Genomic DNA, 15580 nt, shown 5'->3' on the forward strand with positions numbered 1-15580 from the left:
GGCAGGAAGAGTGCACAGGGAATATAATTACATAACCTTACAAAATGTATTAGGAAATATTATGGCTAAAATAATGCCATTGCCAATAATACAATAATGTTTTATGCTGAACCAGTAATAAAGGTGGCATTTTGAAATGTAATTATCTGTCATTTATTAACAGCGTTGTAACAAAGCATATTCCTCTGATATCCACTTGTAGACAGAAGTGTCTCCGGAGACAATGGAGTCATGTCACAAACATTCAAATCACACCAAATATGGTTTAACTCTACCTACCTGTACATATTACCTCAATTACCTCGACTAACCATGTGCCCCCACACATTGACTCTGTACCGGTACCCCCTGTATATAGCCTCCACATTGACTCTGTACTGTATATAGCCTCCACATTGACTCTGTACCGTAACACCCTGTATATAGCCTCCACATTGACTCTGTACCGTAACACCCTGTATATATCCTCCACATTGACTCTGTACCGTAACACCCTGTATATAGCCTCACTATTTATCATTTTTCTGCTGCTCTTTAATTATTTATTATTTTTATTTACATTTTTTACTTAACAATTTTTCTTTAAACTGCATAGTTGGTTAAGGGCTTGTAAGTAAGCATTTCACTGTAAGGTCTACACCTGTCGTATTCAGCATTTCACTGTAAGGTCTACTACACCTGTTGTATTCAGCATTTCACTGTGAGGTCTACACCTGTTGTATTCATCATTTGACAATTTATATATATTTTTTATTTGAAATGCAGGCCCAAAATATTAACATTTGAAATGCTATGTTATTTTACTACGTTCTTTACTGACATTGGTAATAAAGATCCGAGTCAATCCCTTCTGGCTCTAGTAATCAGGAGATGTCAGAGCAGGCAGAATGCTGTTTAGCCTAGCTGTAGGAAACTGTGCCAATGTGTTTGATCAAATTGGACTGAGAAACCAACAGAGAGTGATTGATATATAAAGTTGAAGTCAGAAGTTTACATACATCTTGGCCAAATACATTTAAACTCAGTTTTTCACAATTCCTGACATTTAATCCTAGTAAGAATTCCCTGTCTTAGGTCAATTAGGATCACCACTTTATTTTACGAATGTGAAATGTCAGAATAAAAGTAGAGAGAATTATTTATTTCAGCTTTTATTTCTTTCATCACATTCCCAGTGGGTCAGAAGTTTACATACACTCAATTAGTATTTGGTAGCACTGCCTTTAAACTGTTTAACTTGGGTCAAACATTTTGGGTAGCCTTCCACAAGCTTCCCACAATAAGTTGGGTGAATTTTAGCCCATTCCTCCTGACAGAGCTGGTGTAACTGAGTCAGGTTTGTAGGCCTCTTTGCTCGCACACAATTTTTCAGTTCTGCCCACAAATTTTCTATAGGATTGACGTCAGGGCTTTGTGATGGCCACTCCAATACCTTGACTTTGTTGTCCTTAAGCCATTTTGCCACAACTTTGGAAGTATGCCAGGGGTCATTGTCCATTTTGAAGACCCATTTGCGACCAAGCTTTAACTTCCTGACTGATGTCTTGAGATGTTGCTTCAATATATCCACATAATGTTCACATAATTTTCCTCCTATTTTGTGAAGTGCACCAGTCCCTCATGCAGCAAAGCACCCCCACAACATTATGCTGCTACCCCCGTGCTTCATGGTTGGGATGGTGTTATTCAGTTTGCAAGCCTCCCCCTTTTTCCTCCAATAATGACCATAACGATGGCCAAACAGTTCTATTTTTGTTTCATCAGACCAGAGGACATTTCTCCAAAAAGTACGATCTTTGTCCCCATGTGCATTTGCAAATCGTAGTCTGGCCTTTTTATGGCGGTTTTGGAGCAGTGGCTTCTTCCTTGCTGAGCGGCCTTTCAGGTTATGTCAATATAGGACTTGTTTTACTGTGGATATTTTTGTACCTGTTTCCTCCAGCATCTTCACAAGGTCCTTTGCTGTTGTTCTGGGATTGATTTGCATTTTTCATACCAAAGTACGTTCATCTCTTGGAGACAGAATGCGTTTCCTTCCTGAGCGGTATGATGGCTGCATGGTCCCATGGTGTTTATACTTGCGTACTATTGTTTGTACAGATGAACGTGGTACCTTCAGGTGTTTGTAAATTGCTCCCAAGGATGAACCAGACTTGTCGAGGTCTACACATTTTTTTCTGAGGTCTTGGTTGATTTCTTTTGATTTTCCCGTGATGTCAAGCAAAGAGACACTGAGTTTGAAGGAAGGCCTTGAAATACATCCACAGGTACACCTCCAATTAACTCAAATGATGTCAACTAGCCTATCAGAAGCTTCTAAAGCCTTCTAAGGACTTTTCAATTAATAAAGGATGACATGCTACAGGCAGCAGCTCTCAGTCACACACACACACACACACACACACACACACACACACACACACACACACACACACACACACAAACACACACAAACACAAAAAAACAAAAAACACACACACACACACACACACACACACACACACAGACATGTATGGAGATGCAGGTATGCTATACTGCTGACAGGAAAACACAACTTCCGACTTCAACATTCAGAAAGTTTTCAAAAACACTTGACTTTTTCCGCATTTTGTTACGTTACAGCCTCATTCTAAAATGTATTAACTTGTTTTCTCCCCTTATCAATCTACACACAATACCTCATAATGACATTGAATTTTTTTTTGTTGCAAATGTATATAAGTACATAACTATTCAGACCTTTTACTCAGTACTTTGTCGAAACACCTTTGGTACAAGCTTGGCACACCTGTATTTGTGGAGTTTCTCACATTCTTCTCTGCAGATCCACTCAAGCTCTGTCAGGTTGGATGGGGAGCGTCTCTGCACAGCTACAGTGGCTTGCGAAAGTATTCACCCCCTTGGCATTTTTCCTATTTTGTTGCCTTGCAACCTGGAATTAAAATGGATTTTTGGGGGTTTGTATCATTTGATTTACACAACATGCCTACCACTTTGAAGATGCAAAATATTTTTTATTGTGAAAAAACAAGAAATAAGACAAACAAACAGAACTTGAGCATTCATAACTATTCACCCCCCCCCCCCAAAGTCAATACTTTGTAGAACCACATTTTGCAGCAATTACAGCTGCAAGTCTCTAGTTGTGTCTTTATGAGCTTGGCACATCTAGCCACTGGGATTTTTGTCCATTCTTCAAGGCAATACTGCTCCAGTTCCTTCAAGTTGGATGGGTTCCGCTGGTGTGCAGCAATCTTTAAGTCATACCACAGATTCTCAATTCGATTGAGGTCTGGGCTTTGACTAGGCCATTCCAGGACATATAATTGTTTCCCCTTAAACCACTAGAGTGTTGCTTTAGCAGTATGCTTAGGGTCATTGTCCTGCTGGAAGGTGAACCTCCGTCCCAGTCTCAAATCTCTGGTAGACTGAAACAGGTTTCATCAAGAATTTCCCTGTATTTAGCGCCATCCATCATTCCTTCAATTCTGACCAGTTTCCCAGTCCCTGCCGATGGAGAACATCCCCACAGCATGATGCTGCCACCACCATGCTTCACTGTAGGGATGGTGTTCTCTGGGTGATGAGAGGTGTTGGGTTTTCGCCAGACATAGCGTTTTCCTTGATGGCCAAAAAGCTACATTTCAGTCTCATCTGACCAGAGTACCTTCTTCCATATGGTTGTGGAGTCTCCCACATTTTTTTCTTTAAGCAATGGCTTTTTTTCTGGCCACTCTTCCGTAAAGCCCAGCTCTGTGGAGTATTCGGCTTAAAGTGGTCCTATGAACAGATTCTCCTATCTCCACTGTGAAGCTTTGCAGCTCCTTCAGGGTTATCTTTGGTTTCTTTGTTGGCTCTCTGATTAATGCCCTCCTTGCCTGGTCTGTGAGTTTTGGTGGGCGGCCCTCTCTTGGCAGGTTTGTTGTGGTGCTTGGTGGTGCCCCTTGCTAAGGGATGTTGCAGACTCTGGGGCCTTTCAGAACAGGTAAATACCGAGATCATGTGACAGATCATGTAACACTTAGATTGCACACAGGTGGACTTTATTTAACTAATTATGTGACTTCTGAAGGTAATTGGTTGCACCAGATCTTATTTAGGGGCTTCATAGCAAAGGGATTGAATACATATGCACGCACCACTTTTCTGTTTATTTTTTAATATTTTTAAATAAGTTACTTTTTTTCATTTCACTTCACCAATTCAGACTATTTTGTGTATGTCCATTACAAAAATCTATTTAAATTACAGGTTGTAATGCAACAAAATAGGAAAAACGCCAAGGGGAGGAATACTTTTGGAAGGCTCTGTATTTTCAGGTCTCTCCAGAGATGTTCGATCGGGTTCAAATCCTGGCTCTGGCTGGGCCACTCAAGGACATTCAGAGACTTGTCCTGAAGCCACTCTTGCATTGTCTTGGCTGTGTGAGGTCCTGAGCTTTTCTACTTTTCTTTTGCTTAGTTCAGCTCTAGGAAGGTTGTTGGTGGTTCCAAACTTCTTCCATTTAATAATGATGGAGGCCACTGTGTTCTTGGGGACCTTCAATGCCGCAGACCTTTTTTGGTACCCTTCCCCAGATCTGTGCGTCAACACAATCCCATCTCGGAGCTCTACGGACAATTCGTTCGACCTCATGACTTGGTTTTTGCTCTGATATGCACTGTCAACTGTGGGACCTTATATATATATAGATGTGTGTCTCTATCCAAATCTGTCCAGTCAGATCAATTGAATTTCACACGTTGACTCCAGTCAAGTTGTAGATACATGGAGACAGGATACAACTGAGCTCAATTTTGAGTCTCATAGCAAAGGGTCTGAATAGATATGTAAGTCATTATGGGATATTGTGTGTAGATTAATGAGGAAATTGTGTAATTGAATCCATTTTAGAATAAGGCTGGTTTTGTTGAAATGTGCTGTACCTAATTTACCTTGATTTTTGCTGGATGCTATGTGAAACACTGATTGTTTATTTTACTCTCTCTTTCATCTTTCTCTCTCATCCCCTTCCTTCTCTCTCTCTCTCTCATCCCCTTCTCTCAGTGTCTCAGATGGGTGTGGCCCAGGGACATAACATGTGTCCAGACCCGGGGATCCCTGATCGAGGGAAAAGAAAAGGATCTGACTTCAGGTAAAAACGCAACATACAAAACAGGAACAGAAACACATTTAGCGGAGAGAGGAGAGAGATAAGGAGAGAGAGAAGTAGAGAAGGAGAGAGGAAGGAGGATAGAAGGGAGAGGAGAGAGAAGAGAGAGACAAGGAGAAGGAGAGAGAAGGAGAGAGGAGTGAGAGAAGGAGAGAGGAGAGGGAGAGAGGAGAAGGAGAGAGGAGAGAGGAAGGAGGATAGAAGGGAGAGGAGAGAGAGGAGAGAGACAAGGAGGAGAGACAAGGAGAAGGAGAGAGGAGTGAGAGAAGGAGAGAGAAGAGTGAGAGAAGGAGAGAGGAGAGGGAGAGAGGAGAGAGGAGAAGGATAGAGGAGAGAGACAAGGAGAAGGAGAGAGAAGGAGAGAGGAGTGAGAGAAGGAGAGAGGAGAGGGAGAAGGAGAGAGGAGAGACACAAGGAGAAGGAGAGAGAGAAAGAGAGAGGAGTGAGAAGGAGATGTGGATGAAAATCTGTTGAGGAAGAGAAAATAATGCATGTGTTGTTTGTTTTCGAAAACACAACTAAGGAATAGACCACTGGGTATAGAGAGGTAATGACTAAGGAATAGACCACTGGGTATATAGAGGTAATGACTAAGGAATAGACCACTGGGTATATAGAGGTAATGACTAAGGAATAGACCACTGGGTATATAGAGGTAATGACTAAGGAATAGACCACTGGGTATATAGAGGTAATGACTAAGGAATAGACCACTGGGTATATAGAGGTAATGACTAAGGAATAGACCACTGGGTATATAGAGGTAATGACTAAGGAATAGACCACTGGGTATAGAGAGGTAATGACTAAGGAATAGACCACTGGGTATATAGAGGTAATGACTAAGGAATAGACCACTGGGTATAGAGGTAATGACTAAGGAATAGACCACTGGGTATAGAGGTAATGACTAAGGAATAGACCACTGGGTATATAGAGGTAATGACTAAGGAATAGACCACTGGGTATATAGAGGTAATGACTAAGGAATAGACCACTGGGTATAGAGGTAATGACTAAGGAATAGACCACTGGGTATATAGAGGTAATGACTAAGGAATAGACCACTGGGTATATAGAGGTAATGACTAAGGAATAGACCACTGGAGGCTGGGTGCCACGGTGCACTTCTCCTGGGATGAGGGTTTATGAGCTGGATGTGTATAACCCTCTGTCTCTCTACCTCCCCCTACAGGCTGGGATGAGGGTTTATGAGCTGGATGTGTATAACCCTCTGTCTCTCTACCTCCCCCTACAGGCTGGGATGAGGGTTTATGAGCTGGATGTGTATAACTCTCTGTCTCTCTACCTCCCCCTACAGGCTGGGATGAGGGTTTATGAGCTGGATGTGTATAACCCTGTCTCTCTACCTCCCCCTACAGGCGAGGTGCCACGGTGCACTTCTCCTGTGATGAGGTTTATGAGCTGCAGGGCTCTAAGAGCATCAGCTGCCTGAGAGTCACAGACAGCTACGTAGGATGGAGCGACGACCGACCCATATGTAGAGGTATGGAGGTCTTTTAGGGTGTGTCTGTGTGTGTCTGTGTGTGTGTCTGTGTGTGTCGGTGTGTGTCGGTGTGTCGGTGTGTCTGTGTGTGTCGGGGTGTGTCGGGGTGTCTGTGTGGGTCGGTGTGTCGGGGTGTCTGTGTGGGTCGGTGTGTCTGTGTGTCTGTATGTGTCTGTGTGTGTCTGTGTGTGTCAGGGTGTGTCGGGGTGTCTGTGTGTGTCGGGGTGTCTGTATGTGTCGGGGTGTCTATGTGTGTGTGTGTGTGTGTGTCTGTGTGTGTTCATATGTTTATCTGTTGTCTTAGCTGGACAGGCCTGAAACTGACCCTCATGTATCCATGCTGAACATTCACCTGCCCACAGGGCATATATCCTCCGTTCTCCCCGACGTTCTGTGACAGGCGGACAGAACGGACGGAAGAACCTACAGTATGTGTGTCGTCCAATCTGCCCACTGGCTGTGTGGCTTTGTTGTTCAAAAGCCTAATCACCCAAACAGGCTGATGTGTCAAATGTTAGATGGCTGTTTTTCTATTTCCAATGATTGTGTCTGAATGTATGAGAGTATAACAGAGAGATAGAGTCCCATCTCTATTTTCAATCGTGTGTGTGTGTGTGTGTGTGTGTGTGTGTGTGTGTGTGTGTGTGTGTGTGTGTGTGGTCTGTTTGGTGGATGCTTTGGATAGTAGATAGGAGTGTAGCTACTTTGCTGTAGGAGATGAGAGTTGAGATGACACACAGGTTAATACACTATATAACTTTATACCCTGCAGGCCCCTCTATCATCAGATTATCACTAGAGTACTTTATACCCTGCAGGCCCCTCTATCATCAGATTATCACTAGAGTACTTATACCCTGCAGGCCCCTCTATCATCAGATTATCACTAGAGTACTTTATACCATGCAGGCCCCTATATAGGGGTGGCAGGGTAGCCTAGTGGTTAGAGCGTTGGACTAGTAACCGAAAGGTTGCAAGTTCAAATCCCTGAGCTGACAAGGTACAAATCTGTCGTTCTGCCCCCTGAACAAGGCAGTTAACCCACTGTTCCTCGGTAGGCCGCCATTGTAAAATAAGAATTTGTTCTTAAACTGACTTGCCGAGTTAAATAAAGATAAAATAAAAAAAATATCATCAGATTATAATTGATCACGAGTCCCATAGGGCGGTGCACAAATGGTCCCACGTCGTCAGGGTTACGAGAGGTTTAGGCCATCGTTGTAAATAAGAATTTTATTGTTAACCTTGCCTAGTTTAATAAAAGGTTAAATAAAATAAATAAATACCATGCAGGCCACAGATTATCACCAAGCCCCTCCAGTCTCTTAGCAAATATCAGTCATTCACACACACACACACACACACTGATCACGGATTGACTATGGATTTGGGTGGGAACGGGATAATTCAATCAACCCTTTTTATTGGTGTGAAATTAGCGATCTATTGGTAGAATGATTATTTGTCTCGTTTCATCGATTCGACACCATGAAACGCTGGGTCATTACTCTAAAACGTCCCTTTAATTGGAAAGTGCCGCAAGAGGGGGGAACCCCCCCCCACCCCCCCCCCCCAAAAAAAAAGTTGGGCTGAGTAATTAAACCAAAACAATGTTACTCAGCCTCCTGAACTAAGTGTTCATAAATCACACTGTCATACCTGTACTATACATAAACAGAAAAACTCACACTGCATCACAACGCTGTCCTTGAGAAGTAGAAAGAGAAGTGGACTGGATTATATTACTGAGCGCAGGTAACAGTGTTTCTTCTGTCCCTCTCCTTATCCCAACCTGGGCTTGAACCAGAGACTTCTCCTTGCACAGATTCTGGCACGATTTCTGTGACCCTTTAAAACACACGGACGTCTGTCGTCCAGAAGGATATCGTTACCCACAAAATCCCACAAATGAAACAACCACTTCTAGGTATCAGAACAGGGGGATTGTGCCCCCGCTAACTAGTTAGTAAAGCTGCAAAAATGTCAGTAACTTTTCCAGAATTCAGAGGTTTTCCTGGCTGGAAGATTTCCGGAATCAGAAGAGAATAAGTTACCACAACCCCGCTAGCTAACAACATTACCACAACCCTACAAGCTACCACAACATTACCACAACATTACCACAACCATACTAGCTACCATAACCTCTATGGGCTAGGCGGGACGAATTCGTCCCACCTACGTAACAGCCAGTTGAAGCCTGTGGCGCGATTTTCAAATACCTTAAAAATCCTATTACTTCAATTTCTCAAACATATGACTATTTTACAGCTATTTAAAGACAAGACTCTCGTTAATCTAACCACACTGTCCGATTTCAAAAAGGCTTTACAACGAAAGCAAAACATTAGATTATGTCAGCAGAGTACCAAGCCAGAAATAATCAGACACCCATTTTTCAAGCTAGCATATAATGTCACAAAAACCCAGAAGACAGCTAAATGCAGCACTAACCTTTGATGATCTTCATCAGATGACACACCTAGGACATTATGTTATACAATACATGCATGTTTTGTTCAATCAAGTTCATATTTATATCAAAAAACAGCTTTTTACATTAGCATCTGACGTTCAGAACTAGCATACCCCCCGCAAACTTCCGGCGAATTTACTAACAATTTACTAAATTACTCACGATAAACATTCACAAAAAGCATAACAATTATTTTAAGAATTATAGATACATTACTCCTCTATGCACTCGATATGTCCGATTTTAAAATAGCTTTTCGGTGAAAGCACATTTTGCAATATTCTAAGTACATAGCCCAGGCATCACGGGCTAGCTATTTAGACACCCAGCAGGTTTAGCACTCACCAATATCAGATTTACTATGAGAAAAATGGTCTTACCTTTCCTGTTCTTTGTCAGAATGCACTCCCAGGACTTCTACTTCAATAACAAATGTAGGTTTGGTCCAAAATAATCCATAGTTATGTTCCAACAGCGACGTTTTGTTTGTGCGTCCCAGACACTATCCCAATGGTAAATAACGGTCGCCGGCACGGCGCATTTCGTGACAAAAGATTTCTAAATATTTCATTACCGTACTTCGAAGCATGTCAACCGCTGTTTAAAATCAATTTTTATGCCATTTTTCTCGTAAAAAAAGCGATAATATTCCGACCGGGAATCTGCAATTAGATAAACAGCCGAAGGAAAATATATCACTGGGTCGAATCGGGCACGCGCCTAATTCCATTGTCCTCTGATGGGCCACTTGGAAAAGGCGATAATGTGTTTCAGCCTGAGGCTGCCTCGTCATCGTTCAGGTTTTTCCCGGGCTCTGAGAGCCTATTGGAGCCCTAGGAAATGTCACGTTACAGCTAAGATCCTGACTCTTCAATAAACAGAAGCAAGAACAACAACACCTTGTCAGACAGGCCACTTCCTGCATGAAACCTTCTCAGGTTTTTGCCTGCCATATGAGTTCTGTTATACTCACAGACACCATTCAAACAGTTTTAGAAACTTTAGGGTGTTTTCTATCCATATATAATAAGTATATGCATATTCTAGTTACTGGGTAGGACTGGTAACCAGATTAAATCGGGTACGTTTTTTATCCGGACGTGAAAATACTGCCCCCTATCCCAAACAGGATAATATTACCACAACCCCACTAGCTACCACAACATTACCACAACCCCACTAGCTACCATAGTTACCACAACCCCACTAGCTACCATAGTTACCACAACCCAACTAGCTACCATAGTTACCACAACCCTACTAGCTACCATAGTTACCACAATCCCACTAGCTACCATAGTTACCACAACCATACTAGCTACTATAGTTACCACAACCATACTAGCTACCATAGTTACCACAACCCCACTAGCTACCATAGTTACCACAACCCCACTAGCTACCATAGTTACCACAACCCCACTAGCTACCATAGTTACCACAACCCCACTGGCTACCACAACATTACCACAACCCCACTAGCTACCAAAACATTACCACAACCATACTAGCTACCACAACATTACCACAATCATACTAGCTACCACAACATTACCACAACCCCACTAGCTACCATAGTTACCACAACCCCACTAGCTACCATAGTTACCACAACCCCACTAGCTACCACAATATTACCACAACCCCACTAGCTACCACAACATTACCACAATCATACTAGCTACCACAACATTACCACAACCCCACTAGCTACCATAGTTACCACAACCCCACTAGCTACCATAGTTACCACAACCCTACTAGCTACCATAGTTACCACAACCCCACTAGCTACCACAACATTACTGCAATCCCACTAGCTACCACAACATTACCACAACCCCACTAGCTACCACAACATTACCACAACCATACTAGCTACCATAGTTACCACAACCCCACTAGCTACCATAGTTACCACAACCGACTAACTACCACAACATTACCACAACCATACTAGCTACCCCACAAAACCTACTAACTAGCCATTTGACATGGACTCCCCCTAACTAGCTAGGGCTACACTGCATCACATAACTGTCTGTCCTTGAGTTAGAGAGAGAGAGAAACCTTCCATAACCTGTTGGGGCTACAGGTTAGCAATGAACCCCGAGACGGGATTGCTAACAAGGCTGGAAATTCAAAACATCAAAAATCTAATAATTTCAATTTCTCAAACAATCAACTATTTTACACCATTTAAAAGATAAACATCTCCTTAATCTAACCACATTGTTCGATTTTCAAAGAGGCTTTACGGCAAAAGCATAAAGTTAGATTATGTTAGGACAGTACATAGCCACAAAAGTACAAACATCCAGTTTCAATTCAAGGTCAGGCGTCACCAAAAGCAGAAACCAGCTAAAATTATGCACCAACCTTTGACAATCTCCATCAGATGACACTCCTAGGACATTATGTTATACAATACATGGATTTTTTGTTCCATCAAGTTCATATTTATATCCAAAAACAGCATTTTACAGTAGCGGTGAAATTCAGATTTTTTTCTTCTCTGAAATGCTTCCGGTGAACATAACAAAATTACTATTCGAAAACATTGGTAAATTATAATATTGTCATTCAAAGAATAATATATTATCATCTCGTAATTGCTACCGAATGGCCAGATCTCAAAATAACTTTACTGGGAAATCACATTTTGCAATAAACGGGGTGCTATGCTAAGAACAATAGGCTATGCTATACAGTTAGCATCATCTAATATCGATAATAACATTGTAAATATCCCCCTACCTTTGATTATCTCCATCAGAAGGCACTGCCAGGAATCCCAGGTCCAGAACAAATGTGGTTTCTTTTGACAAAGTTCATAATTTATGTCCAAATAACACCAAGTAGTTAGCGTTCAGTATGCTCCCACAAAACGTGGTGGGGGGGGGGTGTAAAATCACGCCGAAAAGCTAAAAAAACCTAGTAAATAATCTATTTACGTTCGTTCAAACATGTCAAACGTTGTTTAGCATTAATCTTTTGGTCCATTTTTAACGTGAAACATCAGTAAACATCAGTAATATTTTCACACAACCTATCCTATGTCTAGATAAACAATTATGACAAACTCACTCTTCTCAGATTTATGCGCAGGCGCAAAAAAATGAAGTGACGACATGTCAACTTCCCTGCATTCTAATTTGCTCTCTGTTTATCATAGACGCTTCAAACAACTTTATAAAGATCGTTGACATCTAGTGGAAGCCGTAGGAGTTGCGAAATGAATCCTTTCTCACTATGGTATCTATAAAACAATGACACTAAATAGTACAGTCACAAAATTCACATTTTTTTTTTTATCTATTTTTCACAGGTTTTTGCCAGCAATATGAGTTTTGTTATACTTACAGACACCATTCAAACTGTTTTAGAAAATTCAGAGTGTTTTCTATCCGAATGTGTTAATAATATGCATATCCTAGCTTCTGAGTTGGTGTAGGAGGCAGTTAAAAATGGGCACATATTTTTTTCAAAATTTCTCAATACTGCCCCCTAGCCCCAACAGGATAACAAAGAGAGAGAGAGAGAGAAACCTTCCATAACAAAGAGAGAGAGAGAAACCTTCCATAACAAAGAGAGAGAGAGAGAAACCTTCCATAACAAAGAGAGAGAGAGAGAGAAACCTTCCATAACAAAGAGAGAGAGAGAGAAACCTTCCATAACAAAAAGAGAGAGAGAGAAACCTTCCATAACAAAGAGAGAGAGAGAGAAACCTTCCATAACAAAGGAGGAGAGAGAGAAACCTTCCATAACAAAGAGAGAGAGAGAAACCTTCCATAACAAAAAGAGAGAGAGAGAAACCTTCCATAACAAAGAGAGAGAGAGAGAAACCTTCCATAACAAAGGAGGAGAGAGAGAAACCTTCCATAACAAAGAGAGAGAGAGAAAAACCTTCCATAACAAAGAGAGAGAGAGAGAGAGAGAGAAACCTTCCATAACAAAGAGAGAGAGAGAGAGAAACCTTCCATAACAAAGAGAGAGAGAGAGAGAAACCTTCCATAACAAAGAGAGAGAGAGAGAGAAACCTTCCATAACAAAGGAGGAGAGAGATTTGTCTGTTCTTAACAATGATTGATTTCTAAAGTATCTCTCTACCGGCCATTAGTATCGATGGCCCCCTAGAGAAAGCAACATTAGATAATCGATAGCAGTCATATACCACCTTAGACTTAATGTCCACACATAGTGCTTCTGCAATGTGTGAGATGTAAACCTTCCATCCACCTACTGTACGTATACCATCACCCACCTGGGAGCACTTCAGCCATTTTGTGGCTATTTCAGCACTTCCCCACTCATCAGTTTCCTTAACTCCCCTCCACAGCCATGGATGTCTGATGCAATCGCTCGGGTGGTTTATCCCCATAATCATCGCTGTCGGCCATCGGCTATCTCCACCACTCCACTCCACATAATGTGCTTTGGGAAATCCACTTTTGAAAGAGTGCTTTTGAAAGAGCACCCAGTTTGGCTAGCGCTTAGCTCTACTCGGCTATGCGAACCGAACGGGTGTGCTTGCATAGTCTCTTAAAAGAACTTTGCTTGAAAAACTTTGTACTGTTTGTCCATTTTCAGACGCCGTAGCCAGTATACACTTCCTCAAAATAATCAGAATTAATTTAAGATATAACTCAATAAATCTGTTATAAATGTTTACGTTTTTGCAAAAGGAGATCTTAGTCGCGCATTTTTACATCTAACTAGCATGAAAACAAGTCGTCTCTCGTTGAATGACAACAAAGACTTTATTGAAGAATCCATACTGTTGACCAATCACAGATGAATTGGTATAGACTTTGGCTATTAACTTTGGCCTCAAGAAAAAACATTGGATGCCCTAACAGCCGGAAAAAAACCCTCACCAAAGTCCGAAACAAACAAAAACGTTTGCACAAACTCTTCCGAACTGTTTCAGCTGGGAAGCATGCAAACGCCTTTGGACTGATCCAATTGAGTCACAATGAGATTATACCACTCAGGAATGGGGGATACCCGTCTCCTAAGGATTTGTGGGTAATCTGATTGTACTTCCTCTCATCCAAACAATAGATGCCCATTTGGATTACAGTAAACTTTCTCATGGAGGATAATGTGAATGGTTTTGAGGTAGAGAATTTGCTTTGTCAAAGTTTAATTCTAAAATGGTGGATAAAACAGTATCACAGACCTAGATTAAAGTGATGCAATGAGTAAAGTTGTTGAACAGGTTAATTAACACTGATTAGCATTAATTAGCCTTGGATTACATTTCTTTGGACCAAAACTGTTTAACTGAAAAATAACCATAATCCAGGAATTGTTAATTTATCTAAAACCAAATGAAAGTGTTGCTAATCCTCATTACTTCATCTTCATTTGGCATACTGTTTAGTGCAGGACTAGGTGTAATCTAGGGCCATTCAAAACCCAAGTCTGATCTTCTTTTTTACTAATTGTTTTTTTTTAACCGATCAGATCAGCTCAGGATCTTATCGGTTAAAAAACAACAACAGGATCTGATGTGAAAAGATCTGATGTGATTGGTAATTCAGAATTGAGCTGCCTGTGTAAGCAGCCTTCTGATGCTGTGTCCCACATCACACCCTATACCCTATACACTGCACTTATTTTGACAAGGGAACATAGTGAAATGTGTCCCAATTTGGGACCCAGAGTTTTTCCAAACACGGTGACCTTGCCATGAAAACTCCAGTCTACCAGATAACTACAGGTCTTTAACTAGCACACGGAGCGTTTCATTGTCAGCTGAAATCAAATCAGAATTTTAAAACGTGTTCCTCTGAAACTGTAGTTGTGCTCTGGGCATTCAGGGCTGTGTTTTTAATCTCCTCTACCTGCCCTGGGCGGTGGCGGCGACAGGTAGTCTCGTGATTAGAGCATTGAGCCAGTAACCCAAAGGGTACTGGATCAAATCCCCGAGCTGACAAGGTAAAGATCTGTCGTTCTAGCCCTGAACAAGGCAGTTAATCCACTGTTCCTAGGCCGTCATTGTAAATTAGAATTTGTTCTTAACTGACTTGTCTAGTTAAATAAAAAATGGCAACTTATTGCCTATTTAGTACATTACTTTTGACCAAGGCCCAAACTAGTGCACTACATACGGAATGGGGTTCCATTTGGGAAAGCTAGTGTTTATCTCTGAGACCTTATTATCTTGATTGCAGGGTGACTAGACCAGCAGCACTGCAGCCACAATACAGAGAGCATATTAACAGGGGAGATAATCAACCTTATATACCTCGTTATTAACCAGAAATGTGGAATATAGACTATTGGACTTTGCAGTTCAAACCTACACAGTATTATATTTCATTAAGGTCACCCTTGCTGTCAGGACCACTCAAATTAATTACTTCATTATTGTATGCTAAACTTTAAAATGAATGCTACCCCTTCGTTAATGTAGCTGGTGTTGGGGTGTTGGAGGGGT

General features: G+C 41.5%; 1 protein-coding gene across 1 annotated transcript in view; it reads left to right on the forward strand.

Moving 5' to 3' along the window:
* csmd2 (CUB and Sushi multiple domains 2) overlaps positions 1-15580 on the forward strand; it is an 854766-nt gene that overhangs the window by 395173 nt on the left and 444013 nt on the right. The window contains 2 exon segments of the mRNA XM_082961372.1: positions 5047-5134; positions 6535-6659. Of these exon segments, the coding sequence (XP_082817498.1) occupies positions 5047-5134; positions 6535-6659 (213 nt within the window).

This window comes from Salmo salar, chromosome 14 (assembly GCF_965601325.2).
Source record: "Salmo salar chromosome 14, fSalSal1, whole genome shotgun sequence".
Taxonomy (NCBI): domain Eukaryota; kingdom Metazoa; phylum Chordata; class Actinopteri; order Salmoniformes; family Salmonidae; genus Salmo; species Salmo salar.